We start from the raw sequence: 27,759 nt of genomic DNA on the forward strand, positions 1-27,759 counted from the left end.
ACACCTTTGTGAATCTCTTCTTTCTTGCTGAGAATAGGAGCTTTACAGTTGTGTAGCAATGGAACTTCAACAGGGCGGGTGCATGCATGTACCAGTACTCCTAGATGTAGAATGAATGTGTAGTGCAAAAATATACATTTATTGAAGAAGATGCTTTCCCTTTCTTTCTAGTAATAGCGTCCCCAAATATTTTGCTTATCTTTTCTGGTCTATGATATCCACACTATATATACAGAGGGAGCATTAGGAGTAGTATTGGGAGGTAAATCTATTACCTGTATCTTATTGATATCCATATTACCTTCCACAGAAAAAATAGGCAATATTCAAATTTGGTTTTGCAGTAATTTCAGTAATAGAGGAAGAATAACAAAATTTGCTTAAATAGGAAAGGTAAGGCTGAAAGAAAGAAGCCTTACGTGCTGCTGTTTGTGATACAAGTAAAGAAATTTAAGATGGTAAATTAATGTGGCACCGGATAATATGAAGTAATTTACAGGCGGCAATTTACTCCTGTAGTCCCGATCAGATATAGAAGTGTTGAATTCGTATTTTCCTTCAGATGGTTACTTGATAAAATCAGAACGTCCTTTAATTCAAAAGAACATGTAAAACTCTGTAGTCAGTGCAACTACATTAAACAAGGAAAAAAGTGGCTGCAGAATAGCAGTATACTCAAAGAAAGGAGACAGTCAATGATAACTGGTTTATATCTTCAAAAATTGCTACAGCTCTACAAATGAAAAGTATATCATTAAAGAGAAAAGTTATATCATACTTTTTAAAAAGAAAATAGATATTATTAAATACTCTTAAGCAACCGGTGCATAAGTGTATCTAGACATGATTTATGTATTAATTGAAAATTGGGGAGCATTGCCTGAATTTTAGAATTGCAGAAAGCAGACTTTTCTTATGAGAGCAAAATACAAATCTAATGCATTTGTAAAAGGTTCCTCGGTTATGAATGTATAAAATGCTATGGCAACATCTTTCTGGACATTCAGAAGAGCATAAGGAGCAGTTGAATGACAGGGTGCCTAATTTATTTTTTTTCTTCATCTGCTTCTTGGTCACTAAAAAACATTATGGTTTGTGGCCATCTAGTGGTGAATCCTTTTTAAATACACTAAACTTGTTCAGAATTTTAATAAACCACTTTTCTAGCTTTGCTGTGCAAAACTGAATTACAAAACAGTTTTGGGTAAAAAATAATTCTGTATATATTTTGTACAGGAGGATAACATCTGTCAAGGTCATTTCCTTCTTTTCTGTCTTTTTCCAAGACAAAACAATTTTTGATGTTAACAGTTTCTTTTTAGCAGTCAATGTTAATGTGCATGGGGTTTTTCCATTTTTATTCTGTAATTTTTTAATGCCCAAGTCCTTAGTAGTAAAGTAGTGAATTTATTTCGTAGCAGAAATTTATAAATTTTATAAATTATGTTTCCAAGATACAAAATAGTCTGTAAAATATCTTTGAAGTATACATCAGTTCTGAAAGCAATTCATATTCCTTAGTATCTATGACTCATGAGAAATTTGGTAGACAATATGCTAGCTCTCCTCTTTAAGTCCTTATCACTAAATTTCCTTGGTAATAACATTTTTCTAGTATTTTTCTCTGAGCAATGATTTTAAAATGTCGTAGGAAAATTATTCTCAGAAGCAGAAGGGATTAATGTAAGTATCAGTAGGAAACAGTGTAGTAGAAGAAACGTGGCAAGTCACCTCTTGAATGAGATGTGTCTGCATGGTTTGTGAGAACTGGTGGACTTTAACATCTGCTAAGTCCCTAACAAATGAAAAGCGGAAATTTTGTTTGTATTAGAGAAATAATTCAACAAGCATATGAGTAGCAGATGTAAGTGTTTGTGTTTCTTGTTTTCACTAGATAATAGCAAAAATCTGAAAATTTGGTGGTTCCATTTTTCCTTAATTGTTTTTTCCTTAATTGGGAAATGGACTGTAAAATGTTTTTTGTAATGATTTTGCCTTTACCTTTTCTTTCTTTCATCAAAATGTCATTTTTTCATATCTGACCATTCCAACTAGCAGTTCTTTCAATTTTCACAGTGTTGACATAGACTTCTGCTTTTTTTTTTAATTGCTGTAGACATTTCTTCTATTTAACTGTAGATTTCACCAAGATGACAGATAAGCATAATACAACAAAAATTCTTTAAACTCACTATCCAGCATGCCACCATCCATCCATTAACATTGAACATTGTATCGGGATGGTATTGGGTTAATGTATGTAATGGTTTGTTTCATTTTCAGGTATTTGGAGTGGATGACAGCCAGGATTATAATAGGCCTGTTATCAACGAGAACCAGAAAGATTTAGTAAAAGATTGGGCTATAAATTCTGCTACAGTAGTGCTGGAAGAAAAAAGACCACTGAGTACAACTGGATTTCTTGACACAGAGGTAGAATTTAATTTTTGATGGTCTTCTTTTTTCTTCCAATAAGAGAGAGCACTAATAACTGACCAGTAAGTGTTAAACAGCAAACAAAACCTTGCCTAGAAAACGTTAGCTCAGATCTATAAGTATTTTATTTTTCCTAGGCCATTATTGCATTGTCAAAACTTCTCTGTCAGAGACAGGCACGTTACCTTGTGAAGGTGTTTTAAACTTTGCTACCTTTCTATGTGCACTAACACCAGTGTATTGGAAATGTAGCAGGAGCTTCCTTGCGACATTATATTTGTAACATACACTTGCATAATACATACTTCTTGTAAGTTTTGCAGCAGAACTGAGGAAAAACTGATATGTTTTATAGCCCAAATCAACTGTATTCAAATTCAGAAATAAGGTGTATGCATTCAATGTGAAATACAAGGTCACCTAGGAAAAAAATGATGGATAATACATTTCAAATTTTCTTCCAAAGCCAAAGGACTTTAGCTTTTTGCGTTCAGGGTTTGAGTTCCCAAGTGAGATGCTACTCGTGAGAAGTCACTTATGTTAATTTCCTCAGAAGCAGTATAATCAGTTGGTAAAAAAGTATGCAAAGGAAAATGCCTGTTCTTTATATATGACTCAGAATATGCACACAAGCTAGATGTTAACCGTATTTCATATTGAAATCTTGGGAGGCATTCTGATATCGTTGTGATGGATAAACTGTAACTTAAAACGTGTTGGGAACAGAACGGGCTTACACTGGAGCAGAATTAATCTGGAAACAGTCACGACGCACACCACACTTACTTCTGTGTGCCATGGCGAACTGTTTCTGAAGTATGATCCTGTAAATTAGCAAACTTTAAAAATAATCAAATTTTCTGGAATATATCAAGAGCTTAAAGTATGAGTGTGTGCCTGCTATGCAAATATGTTGGTTTTAGTATGTAGGAATCTGTTTCTCCTAGAGAAGGTGTGGTTTGTCATGGTTGTATTTTAGCTACTGTGCAATCTTGATACACTAAGTATGTTACTGTATCTCGATTAGTATCTTTGAATAGTTTCTCTAAGGTTACTGTTTCAAGCAAATTATTGCTGTACAGCATGGGCATATCAGGTGGAAGAATCTGACAAACTTTGCCTTTCACCTTGCCTGTTTGCATGAATCTATAACCACAGGTTTTCCTTCTCTTCTTTTTCATGCCTTTTGCAGCATTCAGCTCTTTTGTGCTATATCAGTTTTCAAGATTATTAAAACTATTGATATTTTTCCATTTCTATAATTTCATAATCAAAAGAAGACATTATTTTATGAGCATAATTGAGATTTCTAGGTGTCATATTTTGCAAATAACAGGGTTTGATTTTAGAGGACTGGGACTTCAGCAATCATAGGGCAGGTTTAAGGATCCTTCTGGCGATGGCATACTAAAACTCGCTTTGATTTGGGTTGAAATTACAACGGATGATGCCTTTTTATTACTGTGGATGCTTTGCTGAATAAAAAGGTCTCTGTATATTGGAAAGGGAATGGGTTATTTGGCATAGTCTTAATTTACAAGATTGTTATGAGGCATAATAGGGGAAAAATGAAAATTGGTAGGTAAAGGAGAAAAACTGACATAAGCAATGTGGATATAGCAAGAATTAGTGTAAGAAGAGTTGAGGACAGATGAAGGTGGAAAAAGCATACTAGAGAAATGTTAAAAATAGAAGTTGGCTGATACGTATATACATATTGATATATATATGTATATAAGTATTGATAAGTAAAAGATAAGCTAATTCAGAAAAACAGAGGTGTGTTTTGTAGTTTCATAATGGGAAAACAATGATGAGGATAACTGTTGAGAGAAGATTGTAGTATTTAAAGTCTTATTACCAAAACTCACACTCTGTTTGTTTTATCATTAGGAAAGGGAGAGGCAAATGTGTTTGATTTGTAAAGTACGTAGGTATGATGTTCTCATTATATACAAACTTTACTTCTTGTGGGTTTTGGAAGACTTGCTGCATTACTGGAAGACTGAGCTGCAGATGATAAGTTAATAAACTTTATTGAAGATCTTGGCTAAATAGTGAGGTAACCTCGGGGGAGCTCAGTGTTCCAGGCTTGCATCCACTTAGATTGTGGGTGGACCTTGTTCCAGCTGCCCATCAAAGTTGTATCCATAGATGATTTAGTAGAATAAGGTGAATCCAGAACATGATTGACATAGAAAAATTCAAGAATAAACATTTTAGAGATTTCAATTCAGGAAGATGGAAAAGATGTCTCGGGAAATTATGACAATTTTATAAAACGGATTTTGGGGTTGAAAGATTATTTTGAACTTAAATATCTTAACTTTACAGCGCTTGTGAGGTATCATGAACAAGGTGTGTGGAAAGGATCTAAATACTGCTGTTATTTTAAAGAAATTATTAGCTTTTCCTTTGATACGGTACGTTTTGGTACTTTGGACTAGTGTATGTCATGAGACTAAATGAAGTGTGGAGTGAGTGTCTGACACAGTTGGATTGAGCCTGCATGCACTGGTTCTTGCTTTTTCGGTGATTACAGGTAGGCAGTAAAAATACTAATTCCGTCTATTTAAAATATTTAAATGTTGTTATTTTCTATATTATAAGCTGCCACTTGCCAACCAAGGTAAGTGTGATTTAAGAACCAAAGTTAAATAAGATAGAGAACAAAGAGAATATTATTGTTGTTGTCGTTGTTATATTTAGTTATTCCTACTGTGTGAGCTTGATTAATACAAATACTGCAGATATTTGGGCTATGATTTATCCATCAGCTTCCATTGAGTTTTTAGCGGCCAGTTATCTATGCTAACCACAGTTCTTAAATAATACGTGGTTTATCTACATTGTCTGTGATGTGCATCTTAAGGACATACGTGGTTTTTGTTTGGTTTGTGAGGTTTTTTTAAAGTTTTTATTAAGACTGCAGCACAGTTAGAAACCTGGTTCTGTGTCTGCAGGGACATCAGTGCCATTGACTACAGTGTTTCTTTTTCTACTTTGAATGCCCATTTCATCTGTTTCCCTCTGAAGATAAAATAAATAATACTGATGACATTCTGAATACTGAATAACTTCATTCCAGTAAATATTTGCTGTATTGCTTCTTACAAGTTGGGAACTGGTGTGTATATTTAGAGGCTGTATTTCTTTTTCTTTGTCCTCTCTAATTACACTAATTTTCTGTCTTTCTGTAGAACAAACCATTCAGTCTGAAGTTTGGTACTTAGTTTTGTTTGAACTTAGATGCTATACTGAAACATAGAATGAGTGCGTCACCAATGTCATATGGCTGTGAAAAGGCAAATATGACCCTTGGATACCCTGGAAAATGTATTGTCAGTAGAAAAGGGCAGTGTTGTCACCAGGGTGGAAAGTGTTGGTAAAACTTCCTATGAAATACCGGCAGTAGAATTGTTACCATTCTTTAAGAAGGGTGAATACAAGACTAGAGAAGGTACAAAGAGGTCTACCCAGATTATTAAGGAAATTGAGATTTACCTTGTAAGAACAGATTGATAGAATTCATTTAGTCTAGCAAAGTAGTAGCTGAGATGGGTTTTGCTGTATAAGTGGAGTAAATGCAACAAAAGGAAAAGGAACTATTTAAAATAGATGTCAGTGTTGTTCCAGGAACAAACATGAAGGCATTGGCTGTAAATAAAGTGAGTATAGAAATTTGAAAAAAGAGTGGGAGTGGGTTGGGGAGGGGCTAAAAGAACTGCTTTCAAGACGCACTTCAATTTATGAAAGGATGGCATAATATGATTCTTACAACATGAGATCATAGAAAGGTTAGAGTTGGAAGGGACCTTAAAGATCATCTAGTTCCAACTCCCCTGCCATGGACAGGGACACCTCCCACTAGACCAGGCTGCTCAAAGCCCCATCCAGCCTGGCCTTGAACACTTGCAGGGATGGGGCATCCACAGCTTCCCTTGGCAACCTCTTCCACTGCCTCACCACCCTCACAGTAAAGAATTTCTTCCTAATATCTAATCTAAATCTACCCTCCTTCAGTTTGAAACCACTACCCCTCATTCTGTCACTACAATTCCTGATAAAGAGTCCCTCCCCATCTTTCCTGTAGGCCCCCGTTAGGTACTGGAAGGCTGCTATAAGGTCTCCCTGGAGCCTTCTCTTCTCCAAGCTGAACAACCCCAACTGTCTCAGCCTGTCTTCATAGCATAGGTGCTCCAGCCCTCTGATCATCTTCATGGCCCTCCTCTGGACCCACTCCAACAGGTCCATGTCCTCCTGTTGGGGACCCCAGAGCTGGATGCAGTACTCCAGGTGGGGTCTCTCAAGAGAGGAGCAGAGAGGCAGAATCACCTCCCTAAACCTGCTGGCCACGCTTCTTTTGATTCAGCCCAGGATGCAGTTGGCTTTCTGGGCTGCAAGCACACATTTCTGGGTCATGTTGAGCTTCTCATCAACCAACACCTCCAAGTCCTTCTCCTCAGGGCTGCTCTCAATGCTTTCTCCGCCCAACCTGTCTTTGTGCTTGGGATTGCCCTGACCCACGTGCAGGACCTTGCACTTTGCACTGTCAAACTTCATGAGGTTTGCATGGTCCCACCCCTCAAGCCTGTCCAGGTCCCTCTGGATGGCATCCCTTCCCTCCAGCATGTTGACTGCACCACGCAGCTTGGTCTCATTGGCAAACTTGCTGAGGGTGCACTCAATACCACTGTCCAGGTCACCGACAAAGATGTTAAACAGCACTATCCCAGTACCAACGTCTTAGGAACGCCACTTGTCACTGGTCGCCACTTGGACATCAAGCTGTTGACTGGAACTCTTTAAGTGCAACCGTCCAGACAATTCTTTATCGACCAAGTGGTCCATCCATCGCATCCATCTGTCTCCAATTTAGAGACAAGGGTGTCATGTGGGACAGTGTCAAACGCTTTGCGTAAGTCCGGGTAGACGACGTCAATTGCTCTTCCCTTATCTACCAATCGTGTAACCCCATCATAGAAGGCCAACAAATTGATTACTGGAGATGACTGGAGTAAGTGGAGTAAGTTTTATGATACAGCTTGTTGAAATTTATTTTTAAAAAAATATTATTCTGCTCTGAAATGCCAAGTATGTCAGGTCATGTGTGTGTGCTGTGGGGTTTTCTTCAGATGTAGAGCCTGAAGCCCTAAATCTTCAGGCTGAATACTAAGTCCACAGAAATCCATTGGTACATTTTCTGAAGATCTATTACTCCAGTTTAGTTTGCATATGCAATAAGCATAAGGGAAAGCAGAGTTAATACAAATTTTAAAAGCTGGTGTCTTTTACCTAAACCAGCTTTTCTGGAAGACTAGGAAATTCCTGTTTGGTATTCAAGAGAAGATTTGGAGGATTGCTTCCTTGAGAGCCTGCAAGATGCAAATCGGTATGGATTATAGGAAAAACATTAGGATAACTAAATGTGACTTTTTTAATGTGTGTTTTATAAACCTTTCACCTTTTGAATATGCTTGAACTACTATCCAAAGAAATGCTTTTTGTAGCTTTGTTGTTTGTGCATGTATATAGCGAGAGTTGGCAAAACACACATTTACATCCGCTGCTATGTAGAAAATGGCTTTTTGGAAGTGTAATTACTTTCAGAGAAAAGTAATTTATCATGTTGCTTTACTACAGTTAATCTGCAAAGTCTTAATATATTTCTGTACTGTGAAGTGGAATCCAGATTTCCAATACGTACCATATCTGTATCCGTGTAATGGGTTAGGTGGTACACAAGGAAATAGTGGGAGTTTTCTGTAGCAAAGATAATTGGGACATCTGTCATATTTGGTTTTCACTGTAATTAATCGTTTTATTAAAGATGGAAGTTCACTAGTATGGACAAGAAACCAGAAAAGAAAATTTAGAAATATGAAAGAAAAATGAGGCTTCAGCAGTAGTTGTTGATGCGTAAATGCTGCACATTTTTGAATAGTATTTTTGTAATACTTTTTCTTGCACCCTTTTCCTTGCATTGTGTTCATAAATGCCCATAAATAACAGAAACATTGAACTGCCTTCCTTTGCTGTTATTAAACTTGAATTTTATAGCATTCTGATTCTAAGAAATGAATTCACAATGTGGAAGTTCACGTAGTAGTTCAAACAAATTATTTGGTGCATCTCTGACTTACTTCATTCATAATATTCTGAAAGAGATTAGTGATGTTGCGTTTGTTTGCATTAATTAGGGTCATTCCTTTAATCAGGAGAAATTCAAGATCATAAATTCAAGATCATCTTCTCAAATGTCTAAGTAACTTTTAATTTGAAAGAAGTCATCATACTCTAGATGACACTGTTCACCACTCCATTTCTGCTAAATAAATTTTATAAAACTTATGGAGTCGTTTCCTGGTCAGACTAGAATCCAGGAGTAGCCAAGGCATTAGGCAAAAATCAGCATTTTGAATGGAAGTGCCAAGATTTGAAGAGGCAGAACCTTTGAAATAGCTCCTACAAATTTCCTTGTTAAGCAAATTACTGGTATGTCCATGTCCTTTCCACCTCTTTTGTTCATCTTGAATTGTGATTTCTCATTTGACTTGCCTAGGCTTATGTAACTCCTTTGGAACTGTAGTCAATGACTTCTGTTATTTACAGTGCTTTGCCTTTTGAGTCCAATAAATTAGAATATGTAAACTTCTATAAAGCCTTTGATAGCGTACAGCCCACGTGTGTGTGCATGTGTCTTAAGTAAAAAATACTTCAGATACTATAACAACATAAGAAGATTGTTTAATTTTATATTTACTTTTATTACACTTCAGAAATTTTCAAGGTTTCAAAAGGCTTACCATCAAGAAAGTAAATTAACTTCTTTTCTAGGTCAGCTGCGAAAAATGATCAGATAGTGATTACATTGACTTCACTGTTACCCAATAGGATGGTTTAAACTAATCTTTGCTTCTTTTTTTGTTTAGGCCAAACAAATGATCTGATCTTCCTTTCCTTTCCATCATAAGTAATCTTGCTCTCTCAGTCCTTCAGGTAGTCTTTCTGTAATGAAGTAAATACAATATTTCATCTGGACAAGAGGGTCTTCTAAACTGGTAAAATGTCGCTTTCTTGTCTTCCTGAAGCACGTTTTTGTTTTTTGAACACACACACACACACACACACCCCTACACCCCTTGTTTTTTTCCTGCTCTTTTTCCTGAGCTGGGGACTGAAATTAACCCGGTTTTAAAACTAGCACATGTTCTATTATATTTTATACAGGTTCTGAGGTTTATAAGTTCTCTGCAATAGGAAATGCTGTTTATTCTGTACTGATTCTGCAACTGTACAGATTTTTGTTCGTTTGTTTGCTATTCTAGAGCTGGTAACTCTAAAATTTATTGAGGTAAATTCCTTTTTCAGCTTCCTCCAGGCAAATAGTGTCTGACATGTCTATTCAGGAAAAAAATGGAAAGAGGACATGCTTTTTATCAAACAGTTGTAATTTTTCTTCTGCTTTTTTTTCTTCTCTAGGAAGGTTCTCCTGCCCCTGGAGGTAAACGTTGGGTATCACAGTGGGCCAGTTTGGCTGCCAATCACACACGTCATGACCAAGATGACATCAGGTTGGAGTCATCTGTGCCTGCTCCATTAGAAAACGGTATTAAAAGCTGTTCTTGTTGTCATAATTTCTGCTGAAGGAACCTAAGAAGGGGAAAAAAGAGTGATTATGTACCTACCCCAGTAGCTTTTTCACACTAGTGCCACATCTTCACCTGAAGTTCTTCCACATTGTTGAGAAGAAACAGCATAAAAACAAGCCCAACAATAGTGTTGTTCAGCACGGCAGAAGAGTGCCACTATTAAACTGAACATTACTAAAACAAAAAATATATAAACTATTTAATATTAAAGAAACTTACACTTGAATGCCACTTGGGTTAGTCTGCATAGTATGTTTCTTTCCTTACATCTTTCTTGGTACTGGCCCCAAACTGGACAGATTGATTGTTAAACAGTCCAACCTTTTATATTTCTTGAAAACCGTAGAAACCACCTCCTCAGCGATGAACAACTTTATCTCCCTTTCTTGTGAGTGCCAGGTGTTCATGCTATGTCTCTCACTAGTTAAACTATTCACATTTCTTATTTTAAATGGTTTGTTCTTTAAGATCTACATTCTTGACTACAAAGGAGTTGCTTACCTTACTTCTCCTCCGCTGTTTTCTTGCTCTCGATTTCACCTTAGATGTGATGATTTAACACAGAATTCTAGCGTATTTTTTCTGCTGATGCTTGTGTATTGAGGAGCAGTTAATGTAGCTCTTCATTACAAAATTGACTGGTAACTACAAAGCAATGTCGTATTAATGAATGCTTCATATTCTGAAAGTGATACGCTCTTTAGTGATCAAGAAGTAACTAATTATCAGTGTACTACTTGAGAGATGTTTTTTTCCTGGAATTCCAGCATTTCCTCTTATTCCAGACAACTTTGAAATTTTCAGCATCAAAATAAAGTTTAAAAGATTTTTAATTAGGGGGAAAAAAATGTCGTTTAGAAGTAAAAATGCTTTCCTGTGTAAACCACTTCTGAAGGTATACTACCATCTACAGAACATGTCTAATAACCTCTTGTTAGATATCGGTGAGTAGAATAATTTTATTTGGGGTTTTTTTATGGATTTGAGCATCTCTTTAGTTTGGGCTTTTTTCAGGTGTTTTTGTGTTTTGTTTTTTTTTTTTCCCCCAAAAAAGTACATTCACAAGTGTAGTAAGTGTTCCCTATTTTTTTGTTAATAGCTGCTGGCTTTCTTCAGATTTTCAAGAATCCATGTGTCTGTTACAATTTCAGAGCAAACTACCTCTTTGACCTATAAGGTAGTCTCCCAGAAGACTGCAGTTTCAACTGATAAAAACAAGTCTTTACTGCTTTCAGAGTGGAACCCTGTGATTCTGGTCCCAGCACTTTGCCCAGCAGTCAGGTCTTCTGCAGAAGAAAAATTGCCTATTACTAAATTCTTCGTTTTTTCACCGTTTTTCCCACCACCACCACTTTGAGTCCTCAGACCAGTGTAAAATAATAGTGACAGAGATTTCTCTAAAGTGTTTGTCTATTTTACATGATACATGAAAAAAAAAAAGTGGGGAGGAGGTTCCAAAACCCAAATAATTATATTGTTCATATTTTTCTCCCCAACTTTTACGTTTCTTGATAAATTTAGATAACTCCCATTGCTCCTGGCCCACATGAGATGAACTGAACCATTGTCTGAACTGCTCAACCTTGAATCCCATAGGCAATAATTATTTTTTTTTCAAATTCCCTCTATTTCTCTTACACCATAACTTACTTTTAACTAGTGCATGCATTTCCTAAGTGGATTTGTGATAAATTTATTTTACGGCCCTCAGATTTTAGATAACACTAATCAATTAATTTAGATACTTTCTGTGTTCTTTATAGAGATCTTACCTGTACAATTTATTTTTTACTGAAAAAAAGCCAGTTAGCTTCTTCTCAAAAGAGTTAGCTTTTAATTCTGTGTGTTATTCTGGCACAATGAAAGGAAGAGAAAGAACATGACTTTTAATTCTAAAGTTGAATAAATAAGTTAACTACTTTTTTTAAAAAAAAATAAAAAGGTGAAACTGAAATATTATTGGAAATTTCTTCCAAAATGAAGCTGCTCTTATGTATTGATTAGTAACTGAATTTCTAGTCAGGTTTGTATTCAGCGGATGCAAGTATATGTAAGCATGTTTGATTAAATGGTTCATCAGATGCAGATATTTTTCGGATAATTTAGATCTTGAAGTAAGTTCACATGGTTTTGAAATCATAGAAAGTGAGGCTGTTTGTTAAAGCAAGCAATAAAATAACATTCCAAGTTTATAGTCTCATTTTACTTTTTGGGGAAGTTTACAGAGAAATTTTGCTTCTGATCTTCTGCAATGCAAACTTCTGTATTAGTGCATGGAAGAATTCTTACCAGTAACTGCTGTTTCTATAGTAGCTTTTCCGCTCCTCATAGCAGTTGAATTTTGCATAGGATACTAAAAGTCAATGGAGGTGGAAAGGGGGAAAATTAAATTATTTGATATACCTTGTACATGGAAAAATGGCAATCAAGAGCAAAATTTGCACTACTTGGAAGGATGAGGTGTACACACACAGCATGTAAAATCATAGCTGTTGAGACGAATCCTTTGGGTGGTTAACTAGGGGGGTTGGTGGTCTCTCTCTCTCTCTTTTTTTTTTTTTTTTTTTTTTGGTATTGTTTTAAATGGCCACTTTCAGATGGGACACTAACCAGGATCTTCTTCAGATCTTTTACCATTATAAGAACTTTTTGATTTAAGTGAAGCAACTACTGCACAATGCATACCCATACTGCAAGAATTCTAAAATAGTTAAGAAATACTGAAAACATTCAGGCGCCAAAGATGTAATGAAAATACAGTTTGATATGTATGTCCAAAGACCAGTTGACAAATCTCTCTTGCTGGCTTTGGAAATCTTAGCAGTTAAACTTCACAAAACATACATGGCCAGAGACAATGCTGAACAAATCTACATCTTTATTCTACTAAAGACTGAAATTCACCAAGAAGCAAGTTACGTGCCTAAATATATGTAAAAGATTTGATCTGGTAGGTATGTCTGAGAGAAGTCAGTCCTCACAGACAGCAATCACACTGATTTTCATTGAACCTCCAATGTTTTTATAATTTCTGAGAAAAATAGTCCAAGAATTAGAAAACCTTGCTTAGATTTCAGAGGTACTTCCTACTTCTCAAACGAATGTCCTAACATGGATTATACAAAAAATGTGTGAGTCATTTTGCATTATTCATCAAATGTGTGGCACACCGTACAAAGATAAAAGAAAGATTGAAGAGCTCAGATAGAAAGTAGCACATATGTACCATATGTACAGTATGTACAATTGTATCCATATAGTATGATTGTTGATATTCAATTAGGTGCTTAGAGACTTCTTGCAGAGGGGTAAGCCCTATACTTCTGTTTATATTCCTGTAACAACCAGTGTTGGTGGCAAGCCTTGATAGAAAGATCCCAACAGGGTAATGCAGAGCAGTTGTTTATAGATCTCTCCTGGTGAAAAGTGATTCGACAGATGTGTGTTAGTAAGTATGTCACATTATATTGCAACAACTGGCAAATGAACTTGCAAAAGGAATTGTTTTCTAAACAACATTCAAATTCAGAGCATTCATAGAGAAATTCATATTATCTCTGAGTAATAAAGCCTTGTTTCTGACAGCACAACTGTTAGGTTTGTTAAATGGGCAAGGAGGGCACAGTCATCACTGAAAACACAAAGTTTCTAAAATGGGGTTATTCAGTATCAATTATTCCTTGCAACAGTTCATGGGATGGCCATATTTTTCTGCCTAAAGAGCATTCTATATCCACTAAGAATTCAATGAAAGTGCTTCAGCGGTAGTACTGCCTTCTTTTGATGCTTTTTATACCTGTTCTCTGTATTTCTATACTACAGTGTCTTGTTTGGGTTAAAAGCTTTCTTTTTGCTCTCTCAACCATCATAAGCTCTTTCTTCACAAGTAGGGTTTTTCAGTACTGCTGAAAGAGTGTCTTCCAGCACTGCAGACTCTTCCTTGAGGGGAGGTCTAGCAGGGAGAGGCTGTAGCCCCTTGGTGAGACAAGACCTTGAGCTGTGGAACAGGCAAGTAGGGAGGAAGGACAGGGATCTTGCTCTTCACAGTAGCTTTGGAATCTGGTGCTGAATGTGTTTAGGAATTTAAGGCTTGCTTTCCACTCCCTGTTGTAATGGTTTGCTGATATAATAGTGATTTGTTGTGTACCTATTTTAACCTACTCTGGGAGCACAAAACTTTAGGTTCATATATACAGTCCCAGTGTACACTGATGGCTAGAAGAGTTTCGTTATAGGAAGAACATATCTCATGTAGCTTAATTACTTCTATCTATGAAAACTTTCCTTTGTATACGAGAGTCATCCTAGCCCATATTAGGCAACATACATACTGAAATTACAATGAAGCAGGAAAAAATACCATAGTCCCTCTGCAAGAATGATACAAATGTTCATGAAGTGTTCTCTTTCCCAGAATACAGTCACAGAGTGTCAACAAGGTAATAATTAGCCCAAGATGTCACACAAACAGGGGATCGTTTAGTCACAGCCAAAATGATTCCTGTTTGGAAGAAATTCTGCCTGTTTGTAGCAGAGCAGGAGGAAAGGTTGTTCTGTCTTTGCTTCTGAAATGACTCCTTCCCTTTTCCTGCAATTTGCTAATTCTAGGAAGTACACTTTTGGAAGATGGCTTTTTCTGTCCTGGTCACGTCTCTGTGATAAACCAGAAATGGTTCATTGCAGTAATTCCATTGCAACCTTTTAGACATTGTTTTGATAGATATGTGCTCAGCATCAGCACTTTGGATTGCGTCAAATGAAATGTTCTTTTGTACAACACTCTAACATTCTACTTCTAGTAATACAGAAATATTGTTTTGATATATGTAATATCCAGTCTAGAGAAACCTGTTCTAAAATTATGTTAGCACAAGATTTTGTTCGTGTTTTATTACAGAATATATTGCAACAGTGAAATGAAATAATGAAGTAATATAGCTAGTTATGTACAACTTATTATAGTTTGGAGGTAGTTAATGTAATTCACTAACAGAGTTTCCACTCTGTAATAAGAGGAGTGTTTCCACTCTTTTCCTGTAAAGAGGAAATGATGCCTAATGAGAATAGGACAGGCAGTAATGGTCTAAATTAACATGAGTTGGGCTTTCGCCAAAGAATAAGAAAATTATTTAAAAAGTTATCGACCCAAATAGCTTCTAGGGATAGTCAAATCTCCATCAACTGAGATTTTTAAGAACTAGTTAAATGTTTTTAAATGTATATTTGTCTAAGTATAATCGATCCTGCTATAGAACAGAGGGATGGACTAATGACTTTTTTCAATTCGCTTTTATGTGGTTTTATTAGTCTCACACCGTCTTAAGAATTTAATGTTTCTATTTACCTTGCTATTGAATGACTTCTCAGCTATCTTCTTCTTTTTCATTTTTAGACACAGACATCAGTGAGTCTGGTATTTCTGTTAGAAGCACTGGTTCAGCTGCTTCTATGACCAGCCAAGGTGAACGAAAGAGGAGGACGCTTCCACAGCTTCCCAAAGAGGAGAAAGTGAATGAAAGCTCAAAAGCAAAAACTACATCTCATCAGAGATCAGAAATAGGTGAAAAGCAAGACACTGAACTTCAGGAGAAAGAAACTCCAGCTCGTGCCTCAGATGCTGATAGCAGAAGTATAGCTAAGTCAAGCAGAACGATGAATGGTCTTTCGCCCAAAGCTACTGGAGACAAAGGTTTTTCTTTCCCTAGCTCTTCTAGTAAAGAGAGAGTTGAAACTGGCAGAGAAACTTCTGTGGTGAAACAAGCTTTAGCAAAAATTCAACAACAAGAAAGAAAGGAACAAGGACACTGGACACCCACAAAACTATCCTCTGCAAAACCTGCTGCAAATCATGTTGAGACAGGTAGGGAAGAGATTGCTATGTCACCCAAAACTTCAGATACTCAAGACAAAGCTCCTGCATATGTTACAGATAAAGCAGAAATGAAGTTGGCACAGAGTGAGGGAAAAAGAAGAAAAAATGAGGAAACCATTAAAGGACAAAGTCCCAAAGCATCTGGAGGAGAAAAAAAGGAATCTTCAAAACCATTAGTAAGGCAAGGTAGCTTTACTATAGATAAGCCTAGCACTAATATACCTATAGAACTTATTCCTCACATTAATAAGCATAGTGGATCTGCCGCCCCTTTAGCATCTGGAAACAGGATACGTGACAGAAGTGATTCAATGGACACTGATTCCAGTCTAGATACAACACTCATTTTAAAAGACACAGAAGCTGTAATGGCTTTCCTTGAAGCTAAATTGCGTGAAGAAAATAAAACTGATGAAGGTCCTGAGACTCCTAGCTATAACAGAGATAATTCCATATCACCAGAATCAGATGTAGATACAGCTAGCACAATCAGCCTCGTTACAGGTGACACTGAAAGAAAATCCACACAGAAGCGGAAGAGCTTTACAACCTTATATAAAGATAGATGTTCCTCTGGTTCCCCTTCAAAGGATGTTTTAAAATCTTCTGTGACAAGTGCCAGAGAAAAGATGGAAAAGAAAACTAAAAGTCGATCTTCAGATGGTGGGTCTAGAGCTGAAGCTCGCAAAACTGTGCAATCCAGTGGAAGAATGAGACAGCCATCAGTGGATTTGACAGATGATGACCAAACATCTAGCGTACCTCATTCTGCCATTTCTGATATCTTATCATCTGACCAGGAAACCTACTCTGGCAAATCACATGGAAGAGTTCCTTTTGCCTCAGCAGATGAACTTTTACATTCCAAAATGGAAGGAAAGTCATCTAAATCAAAAACCTCTCCTGTTGCACTTGGGCAATCTAGTAAATCTACCACTCTTCCAAGACCTCGTCCTACAAGGACTTCTCTCTTGCGCAGAGCACGTCTTGGTGAAGCCTCGGATAGCGAGCTTGCTGATGCTGATAAGGCTTCAGTGGCTTCTGAAGTGTCCACTACAAGTTCTACGTCAAAACCTCCATCAGGGAGGAGAAATATTTCCAGAATAGACTTACTTGCTCAACCTCGCAGAACTCGACTTGGCTCTTTATCAGCACGTAGTGATTCTGAAGCAACAATAACTAGAAGCACTGCCTCATCTCGTACCCCAGAAGCTATTATCAGAAGTGGTGCAAGGTTAACATCAGCAGGAGATAGTAGTAAAGTTTCTGCTAGAACTCGAGCCAATAGCATTTCCCGACTTTCAGATTCAAAATCCAAATCTTTGGCTTCAGCTCATAATTCTCCCTCAGGTATGTGAGATTATTTGAACTAGTCTTATACAATACTAGATGTTTTGCATATTTGGAGTTGTTTTTTTTTTTTAAGGAACAGTTCTTACAAAACATTTGTTGAGTTTTAGTTGATGCAGTCTTTCTCTTTGGAGGAAGAGGGTTCCTTGGCAGGGCTTTTGGATGTTTCTCACTTAAAATCACAAAGATGAGAAATTTTAAAGCTTTAACTGTTTGAATGTATTTTTTTTAACTGGAAACCAGTAACAAAGAATTGCATTGAGACATTCAGATGTGGCAGCACTGATTTGCATTAGTTAAAAAAACAGAGATTTTTTTGCTCAGGTCATAGTAGTAGAAGTTCAGAAAGTCAGCAGCACTTTTTACTACATAGAAGATATAATATTTGTTTGTAAGGTAGGCCTGTAAATATACTGAACAGCAAGTGTTCCCTTAGCATGTGTAGGATAATTGTATTTATAATTTAAGATTAGTTTACAAAACGGGAAAGGGCTCTGACCAATCTGATCTAGTTGAAAACATCCCTGCTCGTTGCAGGGGGGCTGGACTAGATGACCTATAAAGGTCCCTTCCAACCCAAACTATTCTATGATCTACAGAAGTGAGATCTGTTTGGTAAGAATAATAACAATGAAGTAACAAATGTAAAAATTAAACACTACCTAGCTAAATATCATAAAGTTAAGTAATTTATATTAAAATATTTGCCTGGCCTTGGAGAAGTTTCTGTTCTTTGTTACAAATCATGACGATTCATGATTTCATCATGATTTTGAAATCATGTTAATCTTCTATTGTGTGGTATTTCCTTTTCTATAGTATTATCTTATGTATGGAAGGTAAAATCTGTACAATCAAAATTTTAACATACTATTCTCTTAGAAGTTGTTGTAACACTTTAAGTGCAAGCAGTGTGAAAGGCTGCTAGTTTTTTTCCAACAGCAATATTAAATCAACCAAAGTAAAATGTAGTAATTCTAAGTACGTCAACTTTCATGTGTAATGAACATCTGAAATTGATGTCCTCTTGCTTTTGGAATTGTCATACTACCAGATTGACCTTATTTGAAGCCAATCCAATCTGAGAGAAAAAAAAAAAAGCTTCCAGTGCTGTGTGTTGCTACTGGGATTATATATTCTCTTTTACTGCTTCCCATTCAGTTGATACAAACTTCTGTGATACTTACATTTCCCACAGTCCTACTGCCCTTTTCTTGCTTGTATATCATAAATGTACCTTCTTAGCTTTCTTAGCAGTGCTTATTCCCCACAGAGGTATCTTTTGGCTGTGTCATTTATTAGCTGAATAGAAAATTCTGGAGAGACACAAATGGGCTGTTAACTGAACTATAAAGTTGAATCTGTTTAATATTATGACAGGTGACTACAAAGATTAAAAAAAAAGGTGAAACTTCAGAGAAAAACTCTAGTCTTTCCTTGTAAGATATCATTGTAAAAGTAGCATGTTTTCATTTTTAATCAAAGTTTTAAGTTTATGTGTACAGCCTGAAAGGTGGCAACATTAGGTCAGGGAAGAGCGTCAGTTAAGACTGCTTCTGTATGTTTACTGTAATAATTAACACTAGTTCACGTTGTGATATTGCTAATTTTTGAAAAGATAAACTCCAGATGTTATTTGTCACTTCAAGTCTTGTGTTTTTCACAAACCTGTATATGGATTTTGTGTCCATGTGAACTATTGCATGCTTCCTACAGTTTTCTCAGGTTGCTGCATTGTAGTGGTTTGCTGCTTCTGTTCAGGGGAGTGGGTGTATCTTTCTCTTGTGAGTCTACTAGTCTAGTACGGCCGTCTTTGTTTAATGTTCATTTCATACTATGTTTTCAAGAGAGAAAAGATGCCACCTTCCCATGAGCTACCCCCACATAATAAGCTAGGTATTTTAAAAAGACCGTTGTTAAAAAAATCTACAGTAGAAATTGCTTCTTTCCTGAAAAGCTTTATCAGTTTATATATCAAAATCAGGGAGAAACCTGTTTCAATGCAAAGGCAAAAATTGGAAATTGGGGGTATCTGACTGTATCTAAAGCAGTCAGATACTTTCAGAACAAAATCATGGCTTAATAAATCAGTCAAGTCTTGTTACAATGTAAGTAAAGAATATTATTACTACTGTTTACGGTTTGGAGTTCTGGATTTTGTCTGTATCTGTAAGCTTAAATGTATAATTTTTTTACTGGACTATTTAGAGTATCCTTTAGGAAAGTGTGAATTGCTTTAAAAGTGATGTTATCTAGTATATATAGGAGTATCTCTCCCCGTCCCGTCCCCCGCCCCTGTTATATATAAGCCACTACTCCAGTACATCCCCATTTTTCCATTAGCATCTTATAAAATGATGCTAATAACTAACCAACGCTTCAGGTTATTAATAATATTATTTATTATTCTATCCTTAGATATACATATTTAAAACGTCTTTGACTAGAATGTTACTTGTATGCAATATATACAAATGTAATGTAGCAGAAGCTTTTCAATGCAAAGCATATAATTCCTGAATTTAATTTTGTTTCTAGAAAAGTCAAAATTCAAAATGTGAAAAATGCAAAATTCAAAAAATTCTAGAACAGTCAAAAATTAACTTGATTCTAGCACTTTTGGAAATTATTAATGAAGCGCCTGACAAAAGTGCCTTAACTGTTTGAATGTGGTTTACTTTGGGCACATTTAATCAAGGGATAACAGTGATGTATTTTCTTCTGTCCCTGGACCTAGAAAGACTGGAAAATGAATAATCATTACCAATATAGGGCTTGGGTTTTTTGGTTTGTTTTTTTCTTTTACCAGAAGACTGGTTGCTGCTGAAGTGTTAAAAATGTTCCATTGGTCTTCTCATCAGAGTTCAGTTAATATTACCACATTGTACATCACTAAACATTGGCAACAGAATCTTGCTTCTTAAATCCAGTCTACCAAAGAGGAAATTATTTCTGCATTTCCCAAATGTTTTTGAATGTTCAAACATACATGCCTGTAAAAGGGGGGCAAAAAAAGCTGCAGTCATTGGATTTTTTTATTGCCTTGTATTTCATGTGAATGAATTGCAGCGTAATAGCATTAAAATTGTCAGAGCTGTCAGCGAGTCCATAATTTCAAGGATCTTTTTTTAAGCCTTGATACAGTTAAGTATTGCTTACTTTAAATGAAAGGGTAGGCAGATAAATGGAACATCTTGGATGAGAATTACCAGCATTAAAGTAGTTACCAGGATGTTTCTGTGGTAGGAGGCTTGATAACTGACAACACTGTGAAGACCTGCGAAACAGAATTAGTAATTTTATAGCACAAGCAACAAAAGATTTAATCAAGGCACTGAACCATTTAACAGTAGAGTGTGATCAATAAAAACAGAGAAGACCAAAGATGGTTTTTCACAATTGCGGGGGAAAATCGATGATATTACAGAATGAGCTATGTATTGGGAAAACGAGCAACCAGATCAGACCTAGTCAAAAAGTGCTAAGCTGCAGCTGTAAAATTAAGCATTGAGTCAGAACAGAGAGACCTTGAGCAACTAGTTGTGTTTGGCTGGTTTGCTGACCTAGCTGTCATTGCAAATAACTAGCAGGTAGGTTGATCAAAGTTTGAGCATAGAGAGAAAGTAATCCTTATTAACTGCTCCTTAGCATTACTGCACTACTGAGCACCAAATTTCAGAATCTTTGAAACTGATGAACCTCGAGAAGGCAATGCATCAATAAGAGAAGAGTATTTTATAAGGGATATGCTTAATAAAGTCTGTCCTCAGATCTTAAAAGTGTTAAAAGTGAGATTATGGTGTGTCCAGTCATTAAGCTTGCCAGCTTAAGGTGCTGTCAACACATTGTACTTCTCACAGAGTAGTCACAAAATTAGGTTTGTCTGCTGATTATTTTAGCCAGGTTTTTGGAGGATTTTTTAGTTATCGGTGCTGATATTCACAGTCTTTGGTATCTAAGATAACTAATTGCATAATAGCTTTCAGAAATATACGTAAACTACAATGACATTTTGGGGCCGCGTTATTTATGAGCAGTATTAAAATCATACATGTGCAAATGTATAGCTAGCTTAATGGGAAACATGCTTGGATATTGCGTGTCGTGAATCATAGAACTTTGAGATTTTTAATGTTAAACCTACATAACTTTTTCCCCATATTAATGAGAAATCCATTGATAATATATAAATAAACAACATTCTAAGGCCTTAAAATTTAATTGTCTTAAAAAATATGGTACTGTGTAGACAATTGTTATTGATGTAATTTCAGTTAGTATCTCTGAAACATTTACGCCTTACAAAATTCATAACTTATGATTGAATGTATAATTTAAGAATCTTTTCCTGAAAAGTGTGGGTGGAAAAGAGGACCTAAGACTAATATCATCAATATATTTTATTTAAGCAAATGCTTCTAATCTGAATGTTTAAATACGAATTAACGTGATAAAACGCTATTTTGTACACAGAGAAATCCAAGCTTCTCCCAGACCCAGATCCTGATGTTGAAACTTACAGTGGTAGAGTACTAGAAATCAAATCTGTTTCTGATACTTCACTTCTCATTCAATTTTTAGTTTTAAAAATATGACTACATATGCTCATTGTACAGTGCTGAGTTGCTGCACTTGAGAGATTTTAAGATAAAATTTGTATTTATTTTGAGGTATATAATTTGAACTGGGACAAAGAATTTAAACAAAAATTGATAATAAAATACGGGCCCAACTCATAAAGCTCTTTGGACTTTGGTCACACATTGCTTGCATGCTGTTGGTGGGGAAATGTGCTTTTTCTGCTTATATTCTACTTCCCTAAGATTAAAACATGTTTGAAACCTCTAAAAAGAGAACAGTAACTGACTGGAGAGACATTTTGATTTTTTTCAGTAAAGTTAGAATATTAAAAAAACTAGTAGAACTGGACATGATGTGAAGCCCACATTGAACCTGAAAAAAATTACACGAGCATATTTTTGTTTTCAGTGATTAAAGATGCATTATTTATATGAGGGAAGGGATGTAAGCTTATACACCAGTGTCATATTCTACATACTGTAACCTTTGAGAGCATTACAAAATCTTTTCTCACCTAAAAATTATTTTCATTATTTGTTGTTTATATTCATATTGATGTCTACTTCACTTGCAATTTTTCAAAATGTTTCAGGAGAAATCGTTCTTACTTCTTGCATTTTTTTTCTAATAAAAAAATATACATTACTTGAATCTATTTTTTTTAAATTATCAAGAGGTGATCACACACTTCTTAAAAATTTCTACAGTAATTATAGAGCCTCATGAATGTCAGTAAGTTTGGGGGACTAAATCCCCTGCAAGAATTTAGCAGGTTGTCATGATGAACATTCCTTTAGACTTCGTGATATCTCTTCCTGCTGGGAATGTTTCAGGACAGCATATCTGGAAGGCATTTTCTAGACTGTAGGAATTCACAGGGGGATGAGAGCCTCCTATTTAGTTTCAGCTCTCTAATACTCCAGGCTGTCTTCAGCAACATAGCTGTATATCCTTTATGTGCTACATGTGAAAATATATGCTTTTTGCTCTGAGGCCTGCAGTTTTTGTAGATGTGCTGCTGATTTTTGTAACACAGTATTAATTTTAAAATATTTTTTCTGTACTGTACATAATGCATCATCTAGGATTCTTACGCTTTCCTTATGTAAGCATGCATTCCAGGCTTGGTGCCAGCTCCATCCTTCCTTCATGTCTCTTCATTTTTTTCGTGTATCACATAAATCTTGAACTAAACTTGGGAAAAAATCTGCAGAAAAAGTGCAATCTGACTATATACTTAAATGTTAATGAATTGGGCCCTTGTTTTGTAACACAGTTTGCTTGAGCTCATATACAGTTACTGGCTTTTACATGTTATTTCACTCATCATTATACAAAGAGCATCCATTTTATGTTTTTATTAATATTTATTATTTAACACAAATTTTGTAGCTTTCTTTTTAAGATGTAGTAAATAAACCTTTTGTGAGGTATCTGGGGATTGATAATGAATAGTTGTTTATTTTTGTGACGTTACTGAAATAATATTGTTTTTTTCTTATTAAAGATGCAATAATAATTCTCTTTTAATAATTAAACTAATTTAGTAAGTGCAAGATGGAGGCGCTTTCCTACAGATTATGCTTCCACCTCAGAAGATGAATTCGGATCAAACCGTAATTCCCCTAAACATACCCGTCTACGTACCTCTCCAGCCCTGAAAACCACGCGACTGCAGAGCACTGGGACAGCAGCTCAAAGTAGCAATACATTCAAACACAGAATAAAGGAACAGGAAGACTACATTCGTGACTGGACTGCTCATCGAGAAGAAATAGCAAGGTTGGTTTTAAAGGAGTGCCTGTAAAATAACAAACATTTGTACCCAAACAGTTATACAGGTACCTATGTAGGAGAAAGAGAACTAATGGGTTTTCTGTATCACTCTACTTAACATTTTCATTCACAAACTGGATGGGGAATTTAAAATTCTTCTTATGACATACTGGCAGATAGAACACTCATGTTGCCAGCACATCTCTTTCTAATGGAAAATTGTAATAATTTCTGATTTATGACAGCCAGATCCCAGAATATTAACTTCTGGACGCTTTAGTAGGACTTGCAGAGGTACTTTGTGTAGAACTATTAGTTGCTAATGGTATATTTCCTGAGGCTGAAGTCTATCTGATCTTTACATACATATCAAGGTAAAATTTCAGATAAATGCATAGGTGACAGGGTGAGAACAAGTGATTCTGGCAATGAGAGAGACCATGTTCTCAGTTTTTTGTTTATCTAGACATTATTCCATGTTAGGTATTTTCTGATTTAAATCATATGTATTCATCAAAAAGTAATTTCTTTTTGTTGCAAGTCCCTGAGATTAGTATGGCAATTCCTCCATTATTGCTAATAGCACTGCTTCAAGTGAATCAAGGAAAAGGTAGTCAGTTCTACATTCTGGTAACCAATTATTGCATATCATGTAATACCCAGGCAGTGAAAACTTCAGATACCTTGCACCAAATAAATAAAACTGTGTAAACATATAAATGTTATTTAAAACTTAGATGCCGGTGTTCCAGGTTCTGAACCTTTTCACAGAACTTAATTTGGAAGCCGAAACAAAAAAGTGTTGCACTTTTAAAATTAATATTAACACTGTGGTCTTGCAGCTGTGAAGCACTGTGTTTTGCTTAGTGTGATTAATTTTTTTTCCCTCTTATTGGTAATATTTTTCAACATTTGTTTTTCTAGTGTGGTCTGTGCAAAGGGAAAATATTTAAGGGAGTCTGATAGCATCCTCATAAATCATGAAAGAAACATCTTCAAAGGCATCTTCCTAGAACATTTCTTTCCAAGAATCTGAAGTATAGAGATGGATATAGGGAGGAATGTGTGTGTATGTGGAAAACAATTGAAGATAGCCATAGCGTATTGCTTCATCTGCATAAAAAATGCTGCTGAACCTCTACTTCAGTGAAACTTTGCTGATCTAGAAGAGACTGCCACTGGAAGTAATTGATGATTCAGTCCAAACTTATGCGGTGGTTAGGTTTGCAGGTTTCTTACTTCCCTTGGGCTTCTTACCATTTTCTTCATTTATATACTGGTCTTAAATTTGCTTTGAAGGCTATGTACTTAACCTACCTTTTTCAGCTTCTTTGTTTCTAATGAAAGTGGTGAGAGGCTCAAATCGGTATTGGCAAACTTGTGACTGTGTATAGAAATTTCACACAAACTGCATTAAATGAGCATATATAAGGTTAAGAAAGCTAGCAGTCAGCAGTTGAGAACTGCTAGACTACTGTCATGTATTGTCACTGCTTCCGACACCAGTTTCCTTGGTTACCAGACGCCCGGCTCTAGGTCAGTAGTTGATCCTTTCTGTGCATCACTATCTCTTTGTACTGATTCACACTGTTGTTCCCCTGGCTTTAAGTTTAACTTCTGTCCTTTATAAGATAATTTTTATCTCTGCTCCCTTTGCCTTCCTAACCATAGTCTACCCTGGGTTTTTTCCTTCTCAGCCCAGCTTCTATGATCAGAGTCCCTTCAACTCTGTTTAGAGTTTTGTAAAACAGGAAAAGATAGGTATATTATCTCATTAAAATTGGTTGATTTAATTTTTTTTTTTATTGAATACCTGACTAGATTAGGCAGGTGTAAAGGTAATTATTTCATAAAGTAAATGTGCAGCTCAAAGTAGCGTAGAGACTGTATGACAACTTCTCGTTGCATCCATGTTACCATCATATTGTCTTTTAACTGGTCTTCCAAGATTGACCCAGTTTGCAGTTTTCACAGACTCTACAATTTACAGTTGTTAATAAAACTGAAAATTGAAAAGAGGTGTTTAAAAAAACTAATGGAATTACTAAATTTGAACTAAAACCACTTTGGCACGAGGAGAATATACACCCTCAGAATAAAAGAAGCTTCATATATATTTTATTTAAGGATTTTAAAGTATCATTAGACAATAAACTGACTCAGTGTAGGAAGTGTGACATGGTATACTAAGCATAAAAATGTTTTCAGTAATCCAGCAGCTCAGAACTATTACAGATATCTTAGAAGTATTCCTATTTCGTTGTGTTTTATCCTGATACTGTGGGTATTCTTTCACTACAGGTAAATAAGAACTAGAGTTCCAGGGTGTTGAAAAAGATGGTCATGCTCTCCCTATCCCAAGCCCTGTGTTCTCACCTTTTCCCTTGTGTTGGAAACTGTGTCTGTCCCTTAATGTAGCTATGCAGCTGTGGGAGTTTGCTCACTGAGCAAATCTAATAGCAACATTTCCTGAAGCCAGTTGGTGGGGTTTAGGGAATTTGAAGCTAAGTTTAGTTTTGCCTCCCTGAATTGATTTGCCTTGTATGATTGCTAAGTCTGATGCAGAAAGCAGTAGAAACCTGCAAGGCAACCTACAGTTGCCACAGTATAAATAGTGTGTACCTAAAGCCTAAGTCTGTTGTCCTTGATTATGCACAACATACTCCTTATATTTAAGCAATACTTCCTGTTTCTAAATGTTAATGTAGAATGACTTGAAATCTTCATTTATGAAGAGTCAGGCTCAGCTCTCAGCTGGTTTCTAATTTTCTTTTTCATGATGCTTTTTGTTTAGTGCTCTATCTATATTGTTTCTACAGAAACACTATTGAGTACTGACTGTAGCTTACTGTAACATTGAAACTAATTCCAGATTTATTTTTTTCACTTGACTAGTGTTTGACTCTGATGATTGTCTAACAAGTTGCGTGCCATTCATGTTAGAGTTATTATGATATTTTCAGGATTCATTTGAATTCTTTTTAATGTAGACATCTGACATTTTACACGATTGCTTGGTAAGAACTCAATTGAAGTGGCTGTAGCATGTTGACACATTGTTGATTTCTGTGGAGAGTTAAGTCCCAGCTGATTGATACTACTTTTCATTATGGTGTTTAATGACATTTGTCTTCTGGAGGATTTACTGATAATTGAAATTTCCTGGGATCTGTTTTTTTCACAACTATTCATTAAATACCAAAATTTGTCCCAGAAATTCATATGTGATTATTAGCAACTTTTCTGTTTAAGAAAAAAGCGAGCTGGTTGTGTGGAAAAAAGGAAGTAGGTGCTCTAGTATCTCTACTACTCAGAATATTAGCTCAAACCTTGGAGTTCTAATGTAATGTATGTATGAGAACACGAAATACAAATTAAAATTGACCCAAAAGATGTAGTAATTAAGTAACTAATGTAGTAGTAGGCACTTACCATATTTCAATTTATTAAAATGATTAATTGACTTTGTTTCTGCTTTAATGTTCCAGTCTTTGATAGTTTGAGTTCGGAAATACTGTCTTGAGTGGTCATGGGTGATAGCTGCTTATTCTTCTACAGCTTTATCCCAAGTATATGTGTATCTGTGCTACACAAGGTTGCACTTTATTGTGGGTTGCTGATGGTTAGCCACAAAATCCAGTGTTGGAATTTGACTGGAAATGTCTCTAATTGTGTTTGCCTTTCTTAAATTCTGCTCACTCGGTCTTAAACTATCTCTAGGTCAATGGTGTCCATTCTTCTTGATTTGAAGACAAAGTGAAAACAAAGAGCAGAAAGAAGCTCACCTTTAACACGCACTGGCCAGCATGGTGTGCATCACTGTCACATGGCTGTGCAACTCCTTCCCCTTAAGTGGCAGGTGCTGCTGTTCACAGAGTCCTTGGTGGTGCAGAATTAGCACTGTTGACTTCTATGCCTTCACTCCTTTCAGATGGAAGTATGAAAGGGGATCACTTAGTGGGCTGCTCTGAATTCTAGCTCTTCTGAACTGCTTGATCTAAGCTGGAGCTTCAGGGTGCTGTAGTTAGTAGGGGGCTTTCAGCTTTTCCTTTGCATCAGGTTTTTTTCCCTCCTTCTTTTGGGGTGTCCTGG

General features: G+C 36.0%; 1 protein-coding gene across 4 annotated transcripts in view; it reads left to right on the plus strand.

The window, feature by feature from the left end:
• Positions 1-27,759, plus strand: part of CEP170 (centrosomal protein 170) — a 106,813-nt gene that overhangs the window by 62,282 nt on the left and 16,772 nt on the right. For 2 of the 4 annotated variants that reach the window (XM_063328925.1, XM_063328926.1), the window contains exons 10-13: positions 2,284-2,433; positions 9,919-10,045; positions 15,481-17,310; positions 23,439-23,673. In XM_063328925.1, coding sequence (XP_063184995.1) covers positions 2,284-2,433; positions 9,919-10,045; positions 15,481-17,310; positions 23,439-23,673 — 2,342 coding nt within the window. The remainder of the gene's footprint in view (positions 1-2,283; positions 2,434-9,918; positions 10,046-15,480; positions 17,311-23,438; positions 23,674-27,759) is intronic. The other 2 variants (XM_063328927.1, XM_063328928.1) reach the window with 2 other exon arrangements.

The sequence above is a fragment of the Chroicocephalus ridibundus genome, chromosome 3 (assembly GCF_963924245.1).
Source record: "Chroicocephalus ridibundus chromosome 3, bChrRid1.1, whole genome shotgun sequence".
NCBI lineage: Eukaryota > Metazoa > Chordata > Aves > Charadriiformes > Laridae > Chroicocephalus > Chroicocephalus ridibundus.